The sequence below is a fragment of the Meriones unguiculatus genome, chromosome 12 (assembly GCF_030254825.1).
Source record: "Meriones unguiculatus strain TT.TT164.6M chromosome 12, Bangor_MerUng_6.1, whole genome shotgun sequence".
Classification (NCBI taxonomy): Eukaryota; Metazoa; Chordata; class Mammalia; order Rodentia; family Muridae; genus Meriones; species Meriones unguiculatus.
In genome coordinates this window covers 26352902-26377450 of record NC_083360.1, presented here as the reverse complement: position 1 = coordinate 26377450, position 24549 = coordinate 26352902, and the positions used below count along the sequence as shown (strand labels likewise).

General features: G+C 44.2%; 1 protein-coding gene across 1 annotated transcript; it reads left to right on the top strand.

Annotated features, from left to right (window-relative positions):
- Window positions 1-13706: 13706 nt before the first annotated feature.
- On the top strand, window positions 13707-23133 carry Tmem128 (transmembrane protein 128). Its single transcript, XM_021649636.2, has 5 exons — window positions 13707-13847; window positions 15451-15592; window positions 18208-18366; window positions 20707-20813; window positions 22558-23133. Exons 1-4 carry the CDS (start codon window positions 13757-13759, stop codon window positions 20804-20806), a joined length of 492 nt encoding a protein of 163 aa, XP_021505311.1. The 5' UTR covers window positions 13707-13756; the 3' UTR covers window positions 20807-20813; window positions 22558-23133.
- Window positions 23134-24549: the final 1416 nt, after the last annotated feature.

Here is a 24549-nt window from a genome sequence, read left to right as displayed (position 1 = left end):
TGATGCAGGAGCCAGAACACAAACGGTAGGCAGCAGAGAGCCATTTATACAGGAAAAGCTGTACAGGAAAATTGCTGGCTTTTCTTGAACAGGGTTGGTGGAAACTTCAGAGGAGGCAGCTTCCCCAGAGCCCCTCCCTCACTCATCCTGCAGGGTGGCCACAAGAGCAAGTTACTGTCTGATGAACAGCCACTTCACAGGCCTATATCCTTTATCATCCCCTTTGTAAAGCTCATTTATTGCCTGGTCAGAACCTCATTTTCTCCTCAAAGCCAAAACTTGAGTTGACCTGATCCTTAAGCAGCTTTATATATATATATATATAGATATATATCTATATCTATATCTATATCTATATCTATATCTATATCTATATATATATATATATATATATATATATATATATAGTTTCACTAGCCTTTTTGCCAAAGTAGATATCCAGGAATACATGGAATACATATTTTCTCAAGATATAGATACAGATACATAGATTATGTTCAAGATATCACATGTTAATATATATTGTTAAGACGATTTTTTAAATATTTTTGGCCCTGGTGGGGAGGTCAAACCCAGGGCTCCCTACATACCTTCTATTTACTATTATTTAAAAGATTCATGTTTATGTGTTTGAGTGTTTGCTTGCATGTGTGCATATGTATTACATGTGTGCTTGGGACCCAAGAAGGCCATAAGAGGGCATCTGATGCCCTGAAACTGGGGTTACAGATGGTTGTGAGCTTCCATGTGGGTTCTGGATACTGAATGCAAGTCCTCTGGAAGAGGGGCAAGTGCTCATAACAGCTGAGCCATCTCTCCAGCAGCTGCCCACACATACACACATTTTCTTAAAGATTTTATTTTTATTTTCAAGTGTGTGTGTGTGTGTGTGTGTGTGTGTGTGTGTGTGTACATGTGTTTGGGTATGTGCAGTGAATGCAGTACTCATAGAGGCCAGAAGAAGTGTCAGATGTGCTGTGAGCTGCCCAGTGTGGGTATAGGGAAGTGAACCCAGGTCTTCTGGAAGAGAAGTCAGTAATCTTAATCACCATGTCATCTCTTCAGCACGTATATATTTTCTTTTTAAAGAAGAAAATATTTTATTATTTTATGTGTGTGTGTTTCCTACAGATGTGTCTCTGCATGCAGTGCTCATGGGGATCGAAAGAGAGCATCAGATCTCCTGGAACTGGAGTTACAGATTTAGATAGATGGTTATGAACTGTCATGTGGGTACTGGGAGTTGAACCTTGGTCCTCTGGAAAAGCAGTCAGTGTTTCTAACCACTGAGCAATCTCTCTAGCCCTATCTTTTAAAATGTTTTTTATATTATGTGTAAGTGTGTGGGTATTGCACAGAAAAACATGTGCCAGTGGAAGCCAGAAGAGAGTACCAGATCCTCGAGCTGAGTAATGGGCAGTTGTGAGGCACTGAATTTCACTGGGAACTGAAATTCAGTCCCCTGCAAGATCAGCAGGTACTCATAAGGACTGAGACATCTTTCCTGCTCACATACATATGTTATATATATATTGAAGCAAGCACGTTGACATCTGAATAAAGAGAGGTGTAAAAGACCAGTATTATATTCAGTTCATTTCCATAGTGACAGTGGTGGATAGTGTATCTTGGTAAGCCAAGCCTCCTCACTGGCTTTATGCTCCTTTGTCTCCATGGCAAACATGGACTCCAGCATAGATAATTATATATTGCTGACTTCTACCTGAACCATGATGAGGCAGAACCCATTGTAGCTCCTTCTCCTGCAGAAGGAAACTGGAGACAAATTGCTGCCTTCAATAAGGTAAGAAAAAAAGCCATGTTCTGGGCATCTCTCATTACCTTGTGGTTACCAGGCCTGAAACTTCAGCCTTTATCCCTTCTTCCAATTTGCTTTCAAGAAATAGCTGGAATAAACCTTCTACAGAAGAGCTTGCTGCACCAAGCATATTATACTTTCCATCCACTAGAAAGGGGAGGAAGTATAATTTTGTAGTGATTCCTAATTATATATGTCAAGAGGTGGTGCAGCTAGTCCTCGGGGTCTGGCAAAAGACTTGGTCTGTATGTGAATATTTGTTTCCTCCATTTTAGAGCTACTGACCGCAGCCCATGGGGGTCATGGTTGAGGCCCTGCTGCCATGTGCTCAGAACTTCACCTTTTCTAAGTTTAATGCTGAGTCCTTGGGTACCCTTTAGGGAAGCCTCTTGTCCTTCAGAATGCCCTAAGTCACATGGCTACCTGTAGCCTTCCAGGTCATTTACCCTGGGCAGAGCTGTGTGCTAGGTACTAAGGGTGTGGAGGTTGCAGGAAGAGGGGAACCATCAGGTCTAACTCAGGGAAAGTCATGTGTGTTATGATGCAGTTCTGCCAGGTCAAGATGGGTGGCGCTAGTTCAGTAGAGCTCCTAGGATTCTCCCTCCCCACTTAAATGCAGTGCTAGGGATGAAACCCAGGGCCTTTGTCTTCTAGGCAAGTGCTTTTTCACTGAGCTATACCCTCAGCTTCCACTGCATTCTTGAGTGGTATGTCCTCGTCCTAGTTAGGGTTTCTATTGCTGTAAGGAAACACCATGACTAAAGCAAGTTGAGGAGGAAAGGGTTTATTAGGCTTATACTTCCACAGATAGCACTGTTTATCAGCAAAGGCAGGACAGGAATTTCAGAATCCCGGAAGCAGATGCTAATGCAGAGACCCTAGAGGGGTGCTTCCTCTGGCTTGTTCAGCCTGCTTTCTTATAGAACCCAGGACCACCAGTGCAGGGATGGCACCACCCACCAAGGGCTGATCCCTTCCCCCATCAATCACTAATCAAGAAAATGTCTTACAGCTGGATCTTATGGAGGCATTGTCTCAACTGAGGTTCCTTCCTTTCAGATAACTAGTTTGTGTGCCAAGTTACTATAAGACTAGCCATGTGATATGTGAGGTCATTGTTTGTCACATCCCTGCCTCTTCCTCTGCTCCCCTGTGCAGGATATGTAACAGTCTCTACTGAGTCTGTGTCTTTCAACAGCCTTGTTGGAGCAGGTTGATGAGCATCTCTGAACCCTAGACTTTTGTCTCACATACTGACTGCCTAGGACAGATAGAGTGGCGTGAATGCTGTGTACACAGTGCCTGGCACACACTTTCAGGTGTCTGAAAACAGTCTAAGATGGGATAGGGAGAAGGGTCAGTGGTTAGAGTACTTGCAACTCCAGCAAGAGGATCAAGGTTCAGATCCCTGGAACCCATGTAAATGCTGAGTGGGTGTGATGGCATCCCTGTAATTCTAGCCTGGGAAAGCAGAGATAGAATTCTCCTAGCAAGTTCACCAGTTGTATTGGCAAGCTCTGAGTGACTGAGAGAAACCCTGCCCCAAAGAATAAGAAGGAAGAGAGATGATTCCCAACATCAGCCTTGGGCATGTGCATGCACAAGCATAGCAGACACACACACACACACACACACACACACACACACACACACACAAAGAAAAAAACCCGAAAGATATGCTATGCTTCCTGTGCAGGGTCAGCCACTGACCAAGGCCCTGGCCCAAAGTGGTTTCAGACACCTAGCTTCTTCCTGCATGAAGCATCCCCTGCTATGGATGCTGACTACAGCAGATAGGAAGTTTACCATCTTTCCTTACCTAATCATCCAGCCTGTCACTATTTGTCTTGCATACCAAGGATGTGCCTAACTCCTAGTCCCTCACTGTGTTAATGAAAAACAAAAGCTGAACATGGTGATGTTCATTGTAATCTCAGTGCTGGGGAGGTGGAAAACAGTTCCCTGAGTTCCAATACCAGAGGGAGACTGTGTTTTGAAAGAGAGAGAGAGAGAGAGAGAGAGAGAGAGAGAGAGTCAGACAGAGAGAAAGAGAGAGAGGGGAAAGGGAAGAAAGAAGGAAGGAAAGGAAGGAAGGAAGGAAGGAGGGAGGGAGGGAGGGAGGGAGGGAAGGAAGGAAGGAAGAAAGGAAGGAAGGAAGGAAGGAAGGAAGGAAGGAAGGAAGGAAGGAAGGAAGGAAGGAAGGAAGGAAGGAGTGGGTGATGACTGATCAACAACACTCAAGCTTATCCTTTTGGCCTTCATACTTGCACACATGTGCATGTTCACTCAACACACGTGCTGCACAGACATGAACACTGACAACAGAAAGCCTTACGTGATCCCTTGCCTAATACATGGCATTAGCCACATCTCCTCAGGTTGATGATCATTAAAGAACCTCCCATTTCACCCAGGTGTCTTAGCCCGCAGATTTTCAGCTTCTGTTAGATGGGGTTGAGCCTGACTTTTGTCTGTCTTAGTCAGAAAACGGACAGGACTTTTGAGGGGAAGTCTGCACTGGTGAAGAGACCCCTATGTTTTCTTAGAAGTGCCAGTGTTGTGCTGCTCTCCTTTGTTATGGGATCCTTACCAGCTTTAATTTATTCCTTTGATACAAGGGTTTACACAGCCCCTTTGGTGGTTTAAATGGTAATTGCTGAGCAAATACATATGTTTGTGGGAGTTTAAAGGTCAGCCATCACTCAGGAGGGCAGGCCTTTGTTGAGCCACAGAGTGGCCATTGTGAGCTATTCAAACAACTTACTGCTCCTCCCTACCCTTCCCAGTGACCTCAGGCTGACTTCTGCCAGAGGCCCGCAGTCACCCACATATTAGATTTCTCCACTGCAGATCAAAGGGAGGTAAGATGCAGTCTTAACAGCATTGCTTTGGGGATTTGCCAGTGAACTTGAATCAGGAGGCTGAGAGTCCTGTCACAGGACCTCCCCTCACAACGCTCCTTTGCATGGGGCGGTGTTAGGCAGCTGAACCTGAATCAGTAATCTCTTGAAGGATTCAGGAAAATGTTAAGGTCACAAGACTTTCACAGTCTCTCTGGGTATGTATGTTTGTGTGTACACGGAGGGAGGCATGTTCATGTGGGTACACAGTGTGTGCACACAGAGGTCTCACATGTTCCTTAGGAGCCATCTGCCTTGTTTTATGAGACAGGGTCTCCCACTGGGGTCTGGGGCTCACCCTTCCGGTAAGGCTGAGATAGTTGGCCAGCAAGCCCAAGCATCCTGTGTCTGCTTCTGCAGAGCTGAGATTTCCAGTCATCGCCGCATCCAGTGTCTTTACATGGATTCTGGGGACTGAACTTGGAATCTCACCCTTATGCAGAAAGTACTTTACTGACTGAGGTATGTCCCAAATCCAGTAGGTTTTATTTTATTCATTGTTAAGGTTAGAACATGTCGTGGTAATCCAATGTCTCCAATGTTCTCAGACATTGAAATGCTTGCTCCCCCAGTTGGTGACACTGTTTGGGGGGGGAGCTTAGGAGGTGTGGCCTTGCTGGAAGAAGTTCATAGTGTGGGGCAGGCTTTTATAGTTTAAAGGCACTGGCCTTTTGTGTTTGCACCCTCTGCTTCCTAAGATGTGAGCTCAGCGGCTTCCATTTCCAGCCACCACGCCTGCTGCTGTCCTGCTTCCCCTCTGTGATGATGAGCTCTAATCCTTCTAGAGCTGAAGGCCCTAAATAAACCTTTCCTTCTATAAGGAAGTTGCCTTGGCCATCGTGCTTTATCACTGCAATAGAAAAATAAATTAAGATTAGGACATAGTCACACACACCTTTAGTCCCAGCACTTGGGTGGCAGAGGCAGGTGGATTTATGTGAGTTTGAGGCCAGCCTACAAAGTGAGTTCCAGGACAGTCAGGGCTACACAGAGAAACTCTGTTGAAAGAAAGAAAGAAAGAAAGAAAGAAAGAAAGAAAGAAAGAAAGAAAGAAAGAAAGAAGACAGAATACAAAATTGTTTTTATTTGATTGAACTCAGGGATCTTATTACAAGTTTACATTGTTGTGACAATAAATACCTGAGCAACAATTTATACAAGGAAGGTTTGTGGGAGGAGCTCATGGGTACAGAGGGTCTCTGTCCATTATGGCTGGGAAGCACAGCTAAGCTATTACCTTCAAAGACCCTGCTCTAGTGACCCACTATGCCAAGTAAGCCCCTTTTCCATGGCCTCAAGATAGTGCTACCTATTGGGGAACAAGTGCTTAAACATGCATTTTGTGGGATACAGTGGATTCAACCTGTAACAAGGAGAATCAGAATCCAGTTGATTTGTGTGTGTGAGGACTCATCTGCCAGTGCCAACCTGAACCACTTGGTTTTCCTAAGCTTGGTGGGAGATTTCCTTTTAAAACACACATATGTATTTTACCTTTGGGGGTTTGGTACATGTGAAGAGCAGGTGTCAAGTGTCTTATGGAATGATGCCCAGATTCTCATTGGTGCAGAAGCAATGTCGTGTGTATCCCTGTTAGGTTATCTGGGGTATTCTGGACCCTTGGACTAGTGAAGCACACCAATTCCCTCTGACTAATTGATTCCCACCAGTATGAAGTGATGCTTGATGCTTTTCAGGACTCTGAGGCCCTGACTGGGTTTCAGAAAGGAAATACTGTGACTGGTGTGGCACCCACCAAGGGCATGAGTGAAAAGGGAGTGACAGGGCTGCCAGACACAATCAGCCTTCAGTATCTGCCAGCTCTCAATATGGGATCAAAAATATTGTTTTAAATGTGTACCGCACTGAGAATGTGCAAACAGTTTTCTGATCATGGTTCTCTGAACAATCTAGTAGAAGAGGCATGCACAGAGTTTATACTGTGAGTAGTCCCAAGGTGATTCAGAGAGCAGAGGAGAGAGCTGGCCAGATGGCATAGTGGGTAAGACACTTGCTGGGCAGGCAGGAAGACCTGATTTTGGTTTCTTGAACCCACATGAAGGCAGAAGGAAAAAATGAACTCCACATAGCTGTTCTTTCAGCTCTGGCCTCCACATACATGAAATGGCACATGCAACCTCCATACACATAACATATGCCAATAATAATAACATTAGTAATAATACAAATAATTATTTTAAAGCTTACCGAAGAATGTGCCCAGCCTGTATGAAAATACTGTTCTGTGTTGCATCAGAGACTTGAACTTTTTTTTTTTTTTTTCTGAGACAGGGTTTCATGGTGTGGCCCTGGCTATCCTGGAACTAGCTCTGTAGATCAGGTTGGCCTTGAACTCAGATATCCTCTTGCCTCTGTCTCCTGAGTGCTGGGATTAAAAGCATGCATCACCACCTCCTGGTTTGAGACTTGAGAATTCTAATGCACCAGGTTCCCCATCATGGTGTTCATGGGGCCCCAGAAATCAGTACCTAGTGGATCTCAGTTATTTCCTTTGTGTCTTCTAATCTTATGATATTAGTCCCTGATGATGCTGGCACAGAGCCGACATTCAGCAAGGATGCACCCAGCCTTTCCAGCTTTCTTGAAACTCGTGCCCTGAAACAGTTTTGAGTCCTAAGAGGCAGTGCAGATTGGCAGCAGAGAGCCTGAGCTCCAGTCTTAGCTGCTCCTCTTCACCAGCAGAGACTATGGCCCAAAGACCTTTAAGCTGTGACCTACCCTGAACTCAATCAGTAGTCACAACCAGCTCCCAAAAGAAGTGGTGCCTCAATTCAGGGGAACAAGTGAAAACCTCTCCATATCTCATGACAAAACATGTTGTTTCTCAGTTTCCTCACATGGACAATGAGAATCATAACAAAAGAGACATCATAGGGCTGCTGTGAGAATTCAAAGGTTGATGATCCAACGGCTTGCTTCTGATTCTAGGCAGGAGTAAGGGTGGGCAGGGGTGTCTCTGGGGGAGCCTGACACCAGTGGTAGAGGAGAGCGTCACCATGAACCTGGTGGGCACCAACTACAGTGACAGACAGTCTCATTAACTGCACAAGGTCATACAGCCTGAGATGGGTACCAGAGGAAGATGGTGGCCACAAACATATAATACTTTCTCAGGATGATCTTGCTGTGTCCCTGACAAAGGCATAAACGTAGGAGGACACTCACTCCAGCCTGATTGAAGCTATTTTCCTTCCAACATTATGGAATTCTCCAGAGAAACTGCAGTGTTTCTTTTAAAAGTTACACATGGATTCTGTGGCCATAATGTTTGTTACAGCTGTGAATCTTATTACTTTGCTGGCTGGAGTTATTTGTTAGTCACAGACTTTCTCCTAGGATAAATGACTACTTGGAAGTAATAACCAGGCCCATGGATGTTGTCAAGTGATATGTATCATGTACATATGTACGCCCTTTGAGTAAAGGGTGCTCTGATCTGTGGGTGATGTTCTAAGAACCCAGCAATGCCTGAAGATAACAGCGGCACTGACACCCACAGACATTCTGTTTACCAATGAATATGTGGCCATGTTAAAATTCAGTTTATATGTTAGGCAGAGTTAAACGTTAACAACAACTACGAATAAAACAGAACAATCATAATGAATATATTTTAATGAAAGTTGTATAAATCTTCCCCCTCCCTGTGCCCCTGGCTGCCTGTCCCCTCCCCACAGGGTGGCTAGTGCATACAATGAAGATATTCTAGACAAAGTGGGTGATTCATATGTCCCTCACAGGAGAAAGTGGGACGGTACAAAGCCACGCTACTCAGAAGAACAATTTGAAGCTTATGAATTATTTAGTATTAGAATGGTCCGTTAATACAGTTGGGTTGCTGTTGGCAATGCATGAGATATCTCAGAAAGCAAGGCCCTTGCACTGCCCTTATCCACTTAGATCCTGCTGGTGAGCAAAGACCTTAGAAAGCTGCTGATCACAGCTATAAAAATGAAGCAGAAGATGGGATGCCTAGTGTGAAGATGATAGAACTGAAAGTTAAAGTAAATCAGGAAAACAGACCTGATATTCACAAACATCCATGGTGAAAATAAGCCAGAAGAAAACGCTCCCAAATGCATTTTATTAAATTTTTTGTGAGTGAAGGCATTAATTATTTTTCATCAAGCTTTCTTCTTAGAATGAATGGCTTTAAAATTATATATATTAACACTTATTGGGTACTTCACTAAGAGCTATTAGTTTTCCTGTGTGTATAAACAATTAACATAAAAAATATGTAGATAAAGAAAAGCATATGAACATCACCATTTTCCCCAACTATCTACTGGAAAACAATTATCAAATTGATCAAGTTCATTGTTGGTCGAAATGCTGATATAGATGGCTTCTTCTGGCCCCTGCTGGTGAGAATGTGAAGTACTCCCCTTCATTAGAAACATAAAATACTGCATCATGTTAATATTTGCCCTTGCTATGCCATGTTAACGCTACAGCTTTTGTTGTGGAAAAGCCCAGACATATGTGCGAAAAGCGATATATTTCATTAACTTTTTATGAGTGAGGGTATTATTTTCATCAAGCTTTCTTCTTAGAATGAAAGGCTTTGAAATGATGCACCGTAACACTTACTGGGCACTTCCCAGGAGAAGCACTTCACTAAGAGCTGGGCGTGTATTAGTCTTCCTGAGGGTCTCCAGGCTATGTGCTGACCTACAGGGCAGCCACAGGATGCAAGGAAAGAAGAGGGCTGTGGCAGCCTGGCCACAGGGTTGTTAGAACAGGAAACCACTTGTGCTAGTTATTCTTCCTCTTGCTGTGACAGAATAGCTAGAATAGAAACTTAAGGGAAGCAATTTATTTTTGGCGGGTGTTTGTAGCCCATTCTAGCAAGGAAGCCATGGTGAAGCTCCCAGCAGTGAAACTACAGGGCAGGATTCTTCAAATCAGGGCAGCAGAAGGACACAGAGAGAAAGACCGGACCTAAAGTAGGGCAGGGCCACAGTCGTCAAAGGTTCTGCCCCCTAGTGATACACACCCATTAGTCACTTCTCTCACTACCAAGGTCGTACAACCTCCCTGGCAGCATCATCACCCGGGAACCCAGTGCTGAGATGTATGAGTCTGTCGGTAGAAAAATTTATACCCAAATCACAACGCCACTCAGAACAGCACTGGGGTGGGGTGGGGGGCTGACTCGGCTGGTGTTCTGTATGCCTCACAAACCTGAGGATCTGAGTTTAACCCCAGATCCCACAGGGAAATGCCAGGCATAATGGTGCATGGCTGTAAACCCAGCACTGAAAAAATGAAGACAAGGTGATCTCTGGGATCCACTGGCCAGCTAGCCTAGCCTACTTGGTGAATTCCAGACCAATGTCAGACTCTGTCTCAAATAAGTGGCAGTGTTCCTAAGGATGACACATGAGGTTTTCCTCTGGGCTCCATCTGCACCTGTACACAGATGGCACCCCCAACATAAAAACACATGCATACCTATACATTCACAAAATTAATGTGTGTGTGTGTGTGTGTGTGTGTGCATGTGTGTTGGGGGAGGGATTTAAGAAAAAAAATGTACAAGCGCCTAGCAATAAATGATAGCCATACCTAGTCCAAGAAGGCCACACCTCCTAATCCTTCTAACCTTTCTCAAATAGTGCCGCCCCCTGATGACAAAGCATTCAAATATAAGAGTCTACTGGGGCCATTCTTATTCAAACCACTGCAGCCAGTGAGGCTACTGGCTCCAGAGCTCATATTGAGAGATTTGGTTTTAGTTGTGTGTGTGTGTGTGTGTGTGTGTGTGTGTGTGTGTGTGTGTTGGGGGGAGTGTTGTTCACATGTGTGCAGGTACCTGTGGAGGCCAGAGGCATCAGATACCTTAGAGTTTTAGAAACAGGTGGTTGGCAGTAAGCTGCCTGGTATGGAAATAGAACTGTGGTCTCTCGCAAGTACAGCAAGTGATTCTTAACCACTGAGCTATCACTACAGAGTTCCAGTTCACAGTATTCCTGGGCTACCTAGAGATCAGAAAGATCCATGAGTTGGAACAATGATCTTAGCCTTTCGGAGTGCCCTTCCTAGATGGGCCCCTCCTGTTTCTAGTCCACACTGACCTCACAGGCCACCATTCAAAAGCAACAGAGAGAAGATCTTCTCAAAAGCTCAGTATCAGTTCCAGGGACTGTGAGGTCTGGTCTGGGTCATGTTCCTCTGAGGCAGGGCAAGGCACCTGAAAACTGACCAGGACCACAGCAGAAATGGAGGAAAGTTGGGGAGTTGTCTGTGATTAGGTTAAAACTAAAAGCAGGTTATGGAGTCACGGATATATATGCTCAGTATTTACCAGACAATGAGGACACGACTTCCCCCAACTCCAGCCCAATTGAGAATTTGTTAAGTGAAGAATGTCAATCAAGCTTGATAATTCTTGGAAGGATGACATGAACAGTGAGGATCCAGACTCCAAGTGCAAGAAAATTGATGAAGAGATGAGCAAGTAGATCAGGGCTAGAAATATAGCTCAGTGGTTAGATCACTTCCCTGCCAAATGCACAAGCAAGGATTCAACCCTCAGCATGTACACACACACACACACACACACACACACACAGGACCATAAAAAGCAAGTGTCAGATCTTGCAGGCTGACAAGCCAGACCTAGGTGTAGAGAATGGCAGGCACTACTGTCTAAATGCATAAAGGCATGGTGTGATGCTATCAGAATGGAGTTATCTCTCGAGTATATGCAGCTTCATGGATGAATAGACTGGTATTTATCACAGTGAAATCACTTGCCCAAGAGCCCACAGAAATGGAGCAGGATTCAATAGTGCATAAACATGTGGACTTAACTAGACAGCTTTGGGGGCAAAGGTCATAATCAAATTCATTTTCTCCCACAGGTAATCAACATTGAAAATGAAAATTTCTTTGTTGGTTGCAGCATGTATCACATATCTATAATTAAGGTGTCACAATGAATACACTGAAGAACCTAGGAGATGGGCCCCAGCAAAGAAGATGTCATTAAATACTGGACTGGTTCCAATCAGCTTTTAAGTATCATCAATATGGTGTAAAAGCAGTACCCTTAAGAAAAAAAAAAAAAAAAGCCAGGGGGAAATACCTGGAAGGATTTCAGATCTAAATACAAAGTCTTCGAAAACACCAGAGGGGAAACTTGACCTGACCCAAATATACCACATATGGAAACTCCAGAATGGCCATGGTTCTCTTGGGAATATCCAGTTTCAAGGAAGACCCAGCAGTGACCCTTTTTAGTTGATGGGACAATCTGACTTTGCTGTTAACAACACTTCTAACCTTGTACAAGAGAAAGAAAGGGAGAGCAGTGAGGAGCTGAATCTGGTTCTTTAGGATCCTGGAAAGAAAAGAGAACTGGGAAAAGGGACTTATTGTTTAGAAAGGCCATATGATCTGCTCAGCTGTTACTCTTTGCCTCAAAGGATGCAGAAAGGCTAATAACAGAAACAAATTTAGAGAAATTCGACTCTTTTCTTCACTATTTCTTCAGCAATCCCTACAACATATAGAAGACTGCTCACTAACTATTTCAGATTTTCCTTCTGGGATGTGAAGCTACAGTCAGCTCACTTCTCTAGCAGAACACACCACCTTTCTTCCATACTCCCCAAATCCCACAGATTTCTATCATGGCACCATACTGATATTGTCTCACCACTACATTCCTGCCTCTGTCCTCATTGTCACTGGTCAGAAAGTGTTGGTTGGATTAATGAAGCACTTCTGGACATTTCTAGTAGCACTGTACTATCTTCTATATCTCAGATCATTTTTGAACCAGGGGCACCTCAACAGCAAGGTCAGTTCTTACTCATCTCTGTCTCCATAGATTGGCCTCATGCGTGACAGTTCCCAGTAAACAGCAGGTGCAATAAACGCTTGAATGGTTAAGCACAAAATTTCTTAGCTCATGACTCATTGGGGAAAGAGTAGGAGAATAAACAATAGAATTATTGAAAGAGGGAAAAGCTGTGATCCAACGAAATGCAGATGGGTGGTGGGGGCAATTGGCTGGAGAAGCAGGCTGGTTCTCCCAGGCCAGATAGGGCCATTTTTAATAAGCCAGGAGAAAAGGGCTCACAGGAGCCATAAACCAGTGGTCTTCTCTTAAATCCAAGAAATCAGATATAGAGGTGGATATAATGTCTGTTAGGTAGAAAAGCAAACAGTCTCAGAGAGGTTTTCTCCTTGCCCAAGGCTACCCAGCTTGTCAATATCACCAGCCTCAATGGATCCACCTCTTGGTGAGCGTCAAAATGAACAGAACACCAAAGTAGTGACCACATGGAAAACAAAAACAAACAATTATCTTGCAGCAAATGGGAACATGGGGAATTGCTTTCGAAACTGACTCCCAGAAACTGGGGAAAGCTGCAGTTTATTTATAAGAGGAACACCGTCTCTGGAGGCAAAAGGTGCCATCACATGCCTGGGAGGAAGTCAGTCAAACTGCATGCCCTTTCATACTTTCATGTTATGATAACGAGAACTTGAGGATCTAGAGGCGGTAGCATCCGTCACTGAGTTACGGTGCACGCTACTCAAGGAAGCTTGTGGAATGTTAATATTTCTGAACAATCTTAATGGTATTTCTTAAAACAAAACACCTTGTATTTGGGGCTCAGAATACAGAATGGAACCCTGTCATCATCCTGCTTTCTACTAAGCTAGGGGAGGATTCATTTTTAACCTCAAAAGTAGCTTCTCCCTGATCTGGAGCTTCTTTGCTCTTCCTAGGACTGCCTACAACCCATCCTCGACAACCAAGGAAACCCCTACAAGAGCAGGAGTAGCCAGGAGACTGGGGTTTGGAGACTCACTGCTCCTGAGATCACAGATCAATATTCCAAGTTCAAATTCTTTTTGTTTGTTTAGCGCGGATTCTACCCGGCCAACTGCAAACAGCGAAGGTAATACCGTTCCAATCCGCAGGGAGATTCCGCCCTTGTGGCTGGCGCCGGAAGTACTGCGTGCCGTCACTTCCGTCGCATTGGGGCGCGCCAAGATGGATGCTCCGTGGGCTCGGGAACAGCTCCGGCGGCGTTACTTATTTCCTCCCGAAGCGGAGCTGGACTGCGAGGACGACGCCAGGCCAGGTGACGCTCCCCGGGCTCTGGGCGCCAGGGCTAACCAAGTAGGGCCGCAGGTCTTGCAACCCTCGCTTCTTCCCCTGAGCTGCATTTCCGCATTCCGTGGAGAGCCGACTTAACGCGGGTTTGGAAACACCCTTTAAGCTAAAACCAACCATTGTTTCTTGGTCTAAGAATTGACTCAAGAACCGGTACAAAGACGTGTGCAGTGTTTCGCTTCAGCTTTGCCTGTAATACGGTACGGAAATACTTAGCTGCCTGTCAGCAGAAAGCTAGTTGAGTAAGTTTGGATTAGATGCATCTCTGCCGGGTTTCAGAGGGAAGCTCTGAATAATGTATGACATGCCACCATCTGGGTATAAACTACAACCCACGATGTATCCTGTGCCTGTAGATGCACAGAATAAGGAACAATTCCATAGAACTGTTACTGTTGGTTGCCTATAGGCTAGAGAACTGTAAGGATGAGAGACAGTTCATTTTAGAGCCGTTTGACCTGGATGTTGTAAAACCTTTGTTCATTGAGTAGCTTTTCAAAATAAACACTGGCTATACCGTGCCAAGGCATGACAGTGTATGCATTTTGAGAATACCTTCGAGAACTTGTGTCTGTACTAACCTTTCCAGAGACCCTGATAGTCAACTGAATCTCACCTGGAGACCAATGGTCCTCATGTGACAGCAGCGAGAGGGAGTGTCAGAATCCTTTCATTTTGGTTTGCAGAGAGAGAGAGATGGCTTGCCTAACACCTGTGCAGTCCCTGGGACATTCTGGGGCTAGAGCTCTGCTGTGCCATTCCATGTTTAGGCTACCCCAAAAGCTGATGTCTGTTTAAAATATTGTGGTAAAATTTTTTATTTTATTTGGCATTTTTCTGTTTTATTAGTGCACCCACATGCATTTACTGCTCCATGTGCTTTTGGAGGCCAGAGAGTGACACTGGGCATCTTCCTCCGTTCTATTCATCTCCACATTTAAAAAAAATATATATTTTTTTATTGAGACCAGGTTCCCCTCAATCCCAGGATCTACCTGTCACAATCCTAACATTGGGGTTACAGGCATCCACTGCCATGTTCGGTTTTATGTGGGGATGAACTCGGGTCTCATGTTTGTGCAGCAGGTGCTTTACCCACTGAGCTTTCTCATTCCCATACAATTGACGTTTTTCCTAGTTAGCCTAACTAATTACTTTCCTAGAGGAAATGGGAAATAAATTACTATAATTTTGGATGGCATCACAGCATGCAGAAAATTAGAAAGGTGTAAATGTGAGTCCAAGATTTATTTTGAAGGGATAATTAATATATTGAGCATAGTTTCTAGTGATCTCCTATTAACTATTTCAGCAAATGTCAGTCTGCCATTTTTCTATTTGTTTGTTTGGTTTTTGGCATAGAACTTAGGACGTCATGCATGCTAAACATGTATTCTACCACTGGGCTACATCTCTGCCCCTGCGTGTAAACTTATCTTGATGGTTTTACAGAAGGAGCTTGTGCTGTGGTGGGCTGGGATTCTAGTTGCTGGAAAGGTCTAGGGGATGATTTCATCTGTCGTAAAAAACTGGTTAAGTTCTTTAACTCAAAAATCTCCCCTGTTTTGCAGAAACTTCCATAGCTGTTGAGAAAAAGGAGAGACCTCTTCCAAGACTTAACATTCATTCTGGATTCTGGATTTTGGCATCCATTGTTGTGACATATTATGTTGATTTCTTTAAAACCTTTAAAGAGAATTTTCACACTAATAGGTAAGAAAGCCTTGTGGTAAGTGTAGTGACACACACCCTTAATCCCAGCTCTTGGGAGACAGCTACAGGAGTTCAAGGCCAGCCTGGTGTACATAGGGAGTTCTAGGATACCTAAAGCTACATGGTGAGACCCTGTCTCACATAACCAAAAAGAGAACAACAACAAAAAAAACCCCAACTTTGTTGCTGCCTGTAATCCCAAGCACTTGGGGGAGCAGAGGCAGGTGGATCTCTGTGAATTCGAGGCCAGCCTAGTTTCCAAAGTGAGTCCAGGACTGCTAGAGCTACACAGAGAAACCCCATCTTGAAAGCCCCCCTTCCAAAACAACAACAACAAAACATTTTATAGTTTGTCACTTGGGTTCTCAGAATAGTGAAGAGATGGTGAGATGGTTCAGTTGGTAAAGTGCTTGCTGAACAAGCACATTGACCTGAGTTTGAGCCCCAGACCCTACTTTTTTTAAAAAAGAAAAAAAGCCAGTATGGTAGTGTCTGTCTCTAGTCCCAGCTCTGGGAAGGTGGAAGTGAGGATCCCTGGGCTTGTTGGTCAGTTACTGTAGCTGAATCTGTGAGCTTCAAGTTTGCTCCACAGTCAATCCCTGTCTTAAAAACAAGGTGCTAACAGCACATGGGAGGCCTCAGAGGTAGGTGGATCTCTGAGTTCAGGGTCAGTCTGGTCTACAAAGAGAGTTTCAGGACAGCCAGGGCTACACAGAGAAACCCTGTCTCCAGAACCAAAACAAAAAAAAAAATTAAGGTGGAAAGTGACTGAGAAAGACAGCCAGTGTTGACCTCTGTCCCCTTCTCTCTCTTTCTCTCTCACACATTCTCTTACATACACTCTCTCTCTCACACATACATACATACAGTGCACAGGGAACAAGAATTCATGAACACAACAAAATGCAGTTACTTGTTAGTCTCTGTCAGACATGGTGTTGAAGCAACTACTGATGATATAGAAAAGAGTAAAACATGTTAGCTAAAGGGTTCAGCTTTTAACATACAAGCCTGATAAGTTCTGGGGATACAGTGTATGTAAGTTCTTAATGTGAGCCTCTCATGTACTCCTCTCCGCATTATCCTCATATATGCACTATTAGCTGTATGATATGCTGGATATGTCTGTTAGCTGATTCAAGTAGTCATTTTCCTATGCTGCATACAGTAGATCATTTCATTATACCCTGAATGAGTGCAATTTAAAATTGTCACTTGTGCCTCCAGAAGGCCTGAGAGCTAGAGGAGGAGTGATAACTGTGGCCTGAGAAAGGTGTGTTTCAGAGTAGTTTTGGCAGAGTAGTTAGGAAGGGGTGATCAGAGTATGTGACTCAGAGATGCCTTGAAGGTCTATGGGAAGAGTCAGGAGCTTAGGTCTGAGTCCTGAAGTCAAATAGCCCTTCAGTCCTGGGATGGAGATTTCCTATCCTCCATCCCAGGAGTTGAGCAGGAGTTGACTATGGAACAGCAGTTACGGATCATGTGTGAATAATTTGAAGGCTGTCAGATAGCAGAAAGGTTGGTGATAGCACAGCTAGCCCGTGACTTCGTTTAGTGTCAAGAGTGGTGCCTGGATAGAATGGCAGGTCCATAAAAGATGCAGACGGGACTTTGGTCTTACTGAATCATGGATGTACAGCCCTCAAACAGGTCTTCAGGTGGAACAGACTATTCGTGGAGGCGCTGTCAAGGTCCAAGTCCAGAGGGAGTGCCTTTAAATTCTAGGGAAGAGATTGCTTCCTCTTCAGTGAGGAGGCCACCCCCACCCTATTCACCTCTCTCTGGTGGGTCATGTGACTTGTCTAAGTGAGTTTTAAATGAAGAACTATGTCCTCTTCCTAAAGGAGGCAGACTCTACTCACTTTCCTTGCTTTCAATTTTTAGAGGTAACACTCACAAGGTGAAGGTCTTATTTGTGGTCTGGAGCCTAGGAATAAGTCTGGGATTTAGTGTCAGCAAAGGCTTTATTATCACTGCCCAAAGCCATCATCTACCCTCAGCTCTGTCAATGACAAGGCTGATACTTGATCTTATTCAGTCAGCAAACTTCATCTCTCAGCTGGTTTAGAACCTTCTGGGAGAAAGGAGAGTACTTGAAATGCCACCTCAGCATCTGCTTTTTCATTAACTAGAACTTGAGATGAGCCCAGGGTGAGTCTGCCATGGAGGCAGGAGCATTTCTGATTTCAGCAGCTCATTTTATGCCTGCTAGATGGGTGTGTGTGCAGGCTGTTAGCTCTGCCTGGGAGCATTGCCTAGTGAGTCCATGCTGGGAAGGTAGACTTTTCAGGGCCTTCACTGCATGTCCTTTTTTGGGGGCTTCTCTAGAACTTTAACGTGAGAGAAGAAACGATTAGAAATGATCTCACACAGATGATGTGTTGGATCAACTACAGCCATAATTGGGGCCTTGGGACCATGTGCCCTCCAGTGGTAGAGACAGTATAGACATTAGACATTGGGCCAGGGCTGTGGAGATGAGAGAAAGTTTAAACATACCTCTCAACACATGTGCTTTTAGAGACAAAAAGACATGGCCACATAGCCAAAGACTGAAGTCATTGGAATCTCTGCTGCTCCTGCTAATGCTGTCAACACTTTCTTTGTCTCCACAGTTGGTTTCTCTTTGGTGGGGCCTTGTTGTTTGTCAGCCTGTCAGTTGCGTTTTACTGCATAGTCTATCTGGAATGGTATCGTGGGATTGAAGAATATGATGTCAAGTACCCAACGCTGGTACCCATCACAACCGCAACTTTCGTTGCAGCAGGGATTTGGTGAGTGGACGTTGAAATGTTGAATGTGAGTGAAAAATAATTGTTTTATGGTCAGGTGATGAGGAATGTGACCCATAACCTAAATTAAGCAGCGGGGTGTAGCAGGGAAAAGGGGTTCCCAGGCAGTCTGTTCTTTGTGGTCTCCTCAGTTCCTTTCTCTCTTGACCCACCTTAGTTATTTAAGACACAGATGGTGGGGGCTGGAGAGATGACTCAGAAGTTAAGAACACTGGCTGTTTTTCCAAAGGTCCTGAGTTCAATTCCCAGCAACCACTTGGTGGCTCATAACCATCTATAGTGAGATATGGTACCCTTTTCTGGTGTGCAGGCACACATGTAGGCAGAATGCTGTATAAATAATAAGTCTTTAAAAGAAAAAAAGACACAGTTGGTGATCTCTGCGCATACTCTTGTGTTCTGTCTATTGCATATCTTTCAATGCAGTGGATAAGATATACAAAAGGAAAACCAAGTGCAGCTGAGTGAATTAATCATGAGCTGAGTGCTGCTGCAGCTCTTACTTAGGTCAGGCGAAAGTGGAGCTGTCGTCCTGGTGATCATTTCTGACCCTTCCTTTCCCTTCACTGTGCTTCCTGTCACATGCAAATGCTGCCCCATCTTTATGGCCATTACTTGCGAATTCCATTATCACTGTTTTGATTTTCTGTGTTTTGAATTTTAGAGCAGTTGATCATACCGTCATTAGTCTTAACATTTAACTGCATGTGTGAAGTGTATGCTGTTCCCTTGTAATTTTTCCCAGCAGTTGTTCATTGCCATTTGTCATCCCACTACACAACTGAATCACAGGGTATCTGTCATGCTGCCACACAGTCAGGCTTGTTTATAGTCGGTGCTGTTTGGAAGGATGCCATTAAGCACACTTCTGCTCTCCTTTGGGCTTAGATGTGCGTGCATACATAGAAGGGTGAGGTCAGTGCATCCCCTGGGCATCTGTACCTTCGGCTTCATTAGATGTCATCAGGCTCTTTCCAGGTGGTTGAGCTCACCAGCCACAGTTCCCCCAAAGTGAATGTCAGTCTGTTGAGCATGTGCGGTCCTTTTCTCTCCGCTCCTCTCTCAACAACATAACAGTGCCTTGGGTAGCAGTTCACAGTATGTGGCACACTGTAAGGATCCTAGAGGTGTGACAGAAGGATGTGGGGGAAGGTGCATGTGACCTGCAGATGCTCCCCATAAAGCCCTTGAGCATTTGGAGATTTGTGTCTCGGCAAGATCTTGGAGCTAGTGATCCCCAGGTAAGAAGGGACACCTGTCATCTATTCTGTGTGTGTCTAACAGCACAGCCTGTAGTTCTAACACAGTGGAAGTGGCTGTATCTTAAAGGTTACATGTCTTTCACAGTGTGCACATGCCAGGACTGCTCAGTCCATTCCCTGTTGCACACACAGCAAGTTTTGTGCTCATACAGTGCCAAGTGAATCCACCTTTCCAAGTTCACGCTTGCTCAGTGAAGAAGAGAGGCTGTTTTTGGTTTTGTTTGTTTGTTTGTTTTTGTCAAAAAAGTAATACTTGTTCACTGAAGAAAAACTTGTAAATAATGGAAAAAAATATCTATTAGAAAAAACAAGCTTCAGCTCTTTGGCTTTTCTTTATGTAAATTGGATTCTGAGTTTTTGAAAAGTCTTAAAGCCTTATGTATAGTAAATGTATGTAAAATATATTAAATGTATATAGATTAAATGCATTATCTCTGACCTTGTTCTGGCTGTAGTTGGGCTGCTTGCCACTGTGAGGCCACTGTGCGAATTCCATAGTGAGGGGGGACTGAGGAGGCTGCTTCATTTTGCTTCCTGTAGCTGGAGCATCCCAAGAAATGTCAACTTAGTTTTAGACCTGTGACATACCCAGAGCTTATGAAAATGTTTATGCTTTCCCCTGGTAGCCTCTGCTTCTTCAGTCCAGTCATCGAAACTTGTTTGCGTTTAGACAGTGTTTTGGTGACAGGAATGCTGTTTTTTGAAATAAAGGTTTTGTAGCATTGTGTACACCCTTGTTTTCTCATTCTGCTTTAAGAGTCGCTTCGCCTTTTTCCTATGCTAATGCCTGAGATGATAAAGCAGGCTGCAGCTGTTTGAGTTTGGTCCATCACACATGCTAACAAAGAGACTTAACATCAATTGAGCCATGCCATTCCCTTCAGAGGCCACGTCACCCAGGTCCCAGTGCTGCTTCTCTTAGGACAGGCAGAAATCTCCACTGGATGGTGGTGTTGGGTGTAAAGAGCTGCGTGGGTGGACGTTCTTCAGCCGCGTTCCTTAACTCCAGTGGAGTATACGTGTCCACTTGCCGTTGTCAGCTGTTTTTGGTTTCTTTCAGCTTCAACCTGGCTCTGTGGAATGTGTGGTCATTCTTCACTCCCTTGCTGCTGTTCACCCAGTTTATGGGGGTCGTGATGTTCATCTCACTCCTCGGATAAGCTCAAGGTAGGACCCCTGTTTCTAACGGTGAACTGTGACTAACAGTCACTTCCCGAGGGCACTCTGACTAGGAAACACTTCCTGTTGTGTTTGTGCCAGAGCACGTCACCACTGAACACAGCTAAGGCCACTGTCTCAAGGTGTAGAGTTTTTGTTTTGTTTTTAAACAAGGTGTAATTCTGAGTGCCCATTTTTTTCAGAGACGGCACTCTGCCTTTCAAAGAATTCATGAGGATAGCGTGTGTGTCCTGTTGTGGTTCACATGGGGCCATTTTCTACTGTGTGGGGCTGTTGGCTCTTAATAATTGGTGGTCTTACCCAATTTGGTACATATTCTGCCATTTTCTATAGAAATTGGGTGGGTGGTACCCTAACCCTTTTTAAAAAGTTCTTTTCAGTGGCTGGAGAGATGGCTCACTGGTTCAGATCACTGGTTGCTCTTTCAGAAGACCTGGGCTCAATTCCTAGCATCAGTGTCGTAACTCACAATGACCTGTAACTCTAGCTCCAGGAGATCTAGCACCTTGGCCTCCACAGACATCAGGCACACACGTGTGGTATACATACATGCACATAGGCAAAAGATTCATGTGCATAAAATAAAAATAAATTAAAAAAATTCTATTCCAGCCACCTGTTCTCTTCAGCCGGCCTGTGGTGGTGCATGCCTTTAATCCTAGTGCTTGGGAGGTCGAGGCAGGATCTCTGTGAGTTTAAGCCTAGCCTGGTCTACAGAGTAAGTAACTACTCTTACAGAGTAAGTTCCAGGACAACCAAGGCTATACAGAGAAACTCTGTCTTAAAAAAAAAAAACAAAAGGAAAAAAAAAAAAAGAATGAATTCTGTTCTTTCATACTATTTAGAGGATTTATGTGTCCCCATGGACCAGCCCTGCCCTGCTTGGGAGTGTTGATAAACATTTATCAAGGAAGTATATAGAGTATTGAGAAGGTCATGCTGTGATTAAGGTAAAAAAGACAGATAGCGCCTCCCTTCATTCCACTCACATCTGAACTTGGAGAAAATCAACTTGACAGAGCCATTTGCAGACCTGGGGAATGAGGCCCAGGGAAGTAGAGGTCAGAATGATGTGCAGTGCTCAGGACCAGGGTGTCCCAATTGATGGAGTGTGTGTACCCTCAGAGGGGAGTCCCTCAGAGGGGAGTGTGACCTGAAAGAAGGGGTGCATGTGATGCTGCTGTTGCTGGCCCTCACCACGCCAACACAGACATTGTCCTCCAGCATTGTACAATGTCCACAGACCACTCAGACTCATGGGACCTCTGTGTCACTTTAAGAAGTTCAGACTCCCTGTGTCACGCCATTTCCACAGCTCTGGTTGACCCTGATCGCCCCCTACCCCCAGTGGCTGGAGATCTTGGGCTCTGTCTGTTTGAGTTTCCAAATGTATGGGGGAATTTGACTTTTGTGTGCCTGGTGCATGGTTGGTGTTGTGGTTCTAGGAGGCATGCAGATTGACCTTTTAAAAATGTGTGTGTGTGTGTATTTGTTTTAGTGTATGTATGTATGTATATGCATCACCTATGTCTCTGGTTCCTATAGAGGCTAGAAGAAGACATAGGATCCCTCAGAACTGGAGTTAAAGAGGTTGGGAATCCCAGCCCTCTGCAAGAACAGCCAGTACTCTTAACCACAACGCCATCTCTCCAGCCACATACACTTTGTTTTTAAATAGAAACTCATGAGCTTAAGATGTTTCACTTGGTACATAAGTGTTGTTTTCTTCCAGACTTAAGAACATGACCATTTAAAAAGAACAAAGCATCCAGCTTGTGCCACTGGTGAAGGAGAAAGAAGCCCAGGGTGCACTAGTGTCTCCGAAGTGAGTTGTTTCCATGGAAAAATTGTGACTTTCTAAATCTGCTGTTGAAATCAGAATAAATGATCTTTTCTCTCGGGTGTTCGCAGAAAGTGATTAATTGTCAGCAGTTGGTGTTAGACAGAACCAGCAAGTGTTAGTCTTTTTGATTTTGGAGTCAGTAGTGGCCCATTACAGGAGCACAGCGCCCACAGTTTTACAGAGCCTGGCCCTTCCACTTGTGGGCTAGCTGCCCTTGTATAAGATGACTGGAAGCAAGCATGAAGGAATTGTGTTGTCACCTTTATTACTCACTGGATAGCTCATATTTGTCACAGCTTTTAGGTGAGAGGACCAAACGGAAGCATTATATGGTTTCCTGTTACTTTGGATTTTATCATCATTAAGTTATTGGGTTTTTAGCATTTTCAACATAGATACGTTTAATAATTTTTAAGTATATATGATTTGTTTTCTGTAACATCAATAAAATATTTTTATAATTTTCTTGTATGTTTGGTTAATACAAATGTGGGGCTAGCTTCTGTTTTTTGCTGTTCTCATTCAGAGTTAATTAGCAGTAATGAAGCCCTTTTTAGAGTAGGTTACCCTCTTCTTAAGTGACCCCATAGCAACCAGTGCCATGCCTGTGACAAGCGTTGTGATGCCTGTCATAAGCATTGTGACACAGATGCTTGTAGATTTGCTTCCCTGTGAAGTGACTGATACAGTCACCACTGATTTGGGCACAGCATACCCAACACACACTTAACTGGAGGACTTCTAATTTGTAAACTGCAGACTAGGAATAATGCTTGTCTTTGGGGTTAGGGAAAGAGAAATAATGTTTGTAAGACACCCATTCTAGTCTCTGGCACACAGAGGCTTAGTCAGTGAACAAGAGTGAGGAGGGAAAGAAAGACAGGTTTATGAGGGTCAGACATAATCAGGAGCATCAAGCCAGTTTGTATCCTCATGTGTGAGGTAGTGTGTGGAGACTGTCACTTAGAAGAGAGAGTGTGATCCAGGCAGAGGTCAGAGTCAGCTAGACAGGTATGTCAACAATGAGGGTCCGGGACAGGCTACCGACTACTGACCTACCAGGTAGAGTGGCCGTCCGACCTTCTTGTGGAATGTGGTGCTGCTAGTTGCATAAACTGTCCTGGCTTGAATTCTGAAAATCTAATGTACGTTTTAAAACCAGGTTGGCCAGGGACAAATACTGTGGCCAACTAAGATGATAAGGAGAAGACTATGTTACTTAGGAACTGTTTAATACTTTGATGTGAGGCAGGCCTAGTGCACTACTTGAGGCTACTCAGGAGGTTGACGTGGGAGGATCTCAAGTTCAAGGCCAGCCTGGGCAACTTAGTCCCTGTTTCAAAAAGCAAAAAGGCCTACCTTTAGAGTGTTTGCCTAGCATGCATGAAGACCTAGTTTCAATTTCTAGTACATTAAATAAGCAAATATGTATGCATATACATATATACACATATGTAGATACACATATATGTGATTTTGCCTGGTACCATGCTAAACTCCTATGCATGTTATTCCGGAGACTTTTAAAAACCACTTATTTTTACTTGTAATTATGTGTATGGTGTGTGTGAATCAAGTGGTTATGTGTAGATGCCCATGGAGGCCAGAACAGGGTCTTGAGTCCTCTGGAACTGAGTTTCAGGCACTGATGAACTGCTCTATGTGGGTGCTAGGGACTGAACTCTGGTAGTCTGTCAGAGTGGTATGTACTCTTAACTGATGGGCCAGCCCCCAACCATCATTTTATAACCACTAAAGAAGTAAGTGATGTCATGCCATCTCACCACATCTAAACAAGCCTTGTGGGGTATGAACAGTGAAATTACCAATTGCAAGTTCTGATCATCAAGGTTAGGACTGTGACAGAATCAAGCATGTACT

Coding starts and splice junctions, on each gene's coding strand:
- Tmem128 (XM_021649636.2), top strand. CDS start 13,757: ATGGATGCTCCGTGGGCTCGGGAACAGCTCCGGCGGCGTTACTTATTT. Junction 15,593..18,207: donor GAGAATTTTCACACTAATAG/GTAAGAAAGCCT, acceptor TTGTCTCCACAG/TTGGTTTCTCTTTGGTGGGG. Junction 18,367..20,706: donor TTCGTTGCAGCAGGGATTTG/GTGAGTGGACGT, acceptor GGTTTCTTTCAG/CTTCAACCTGGCTCTGTGGA.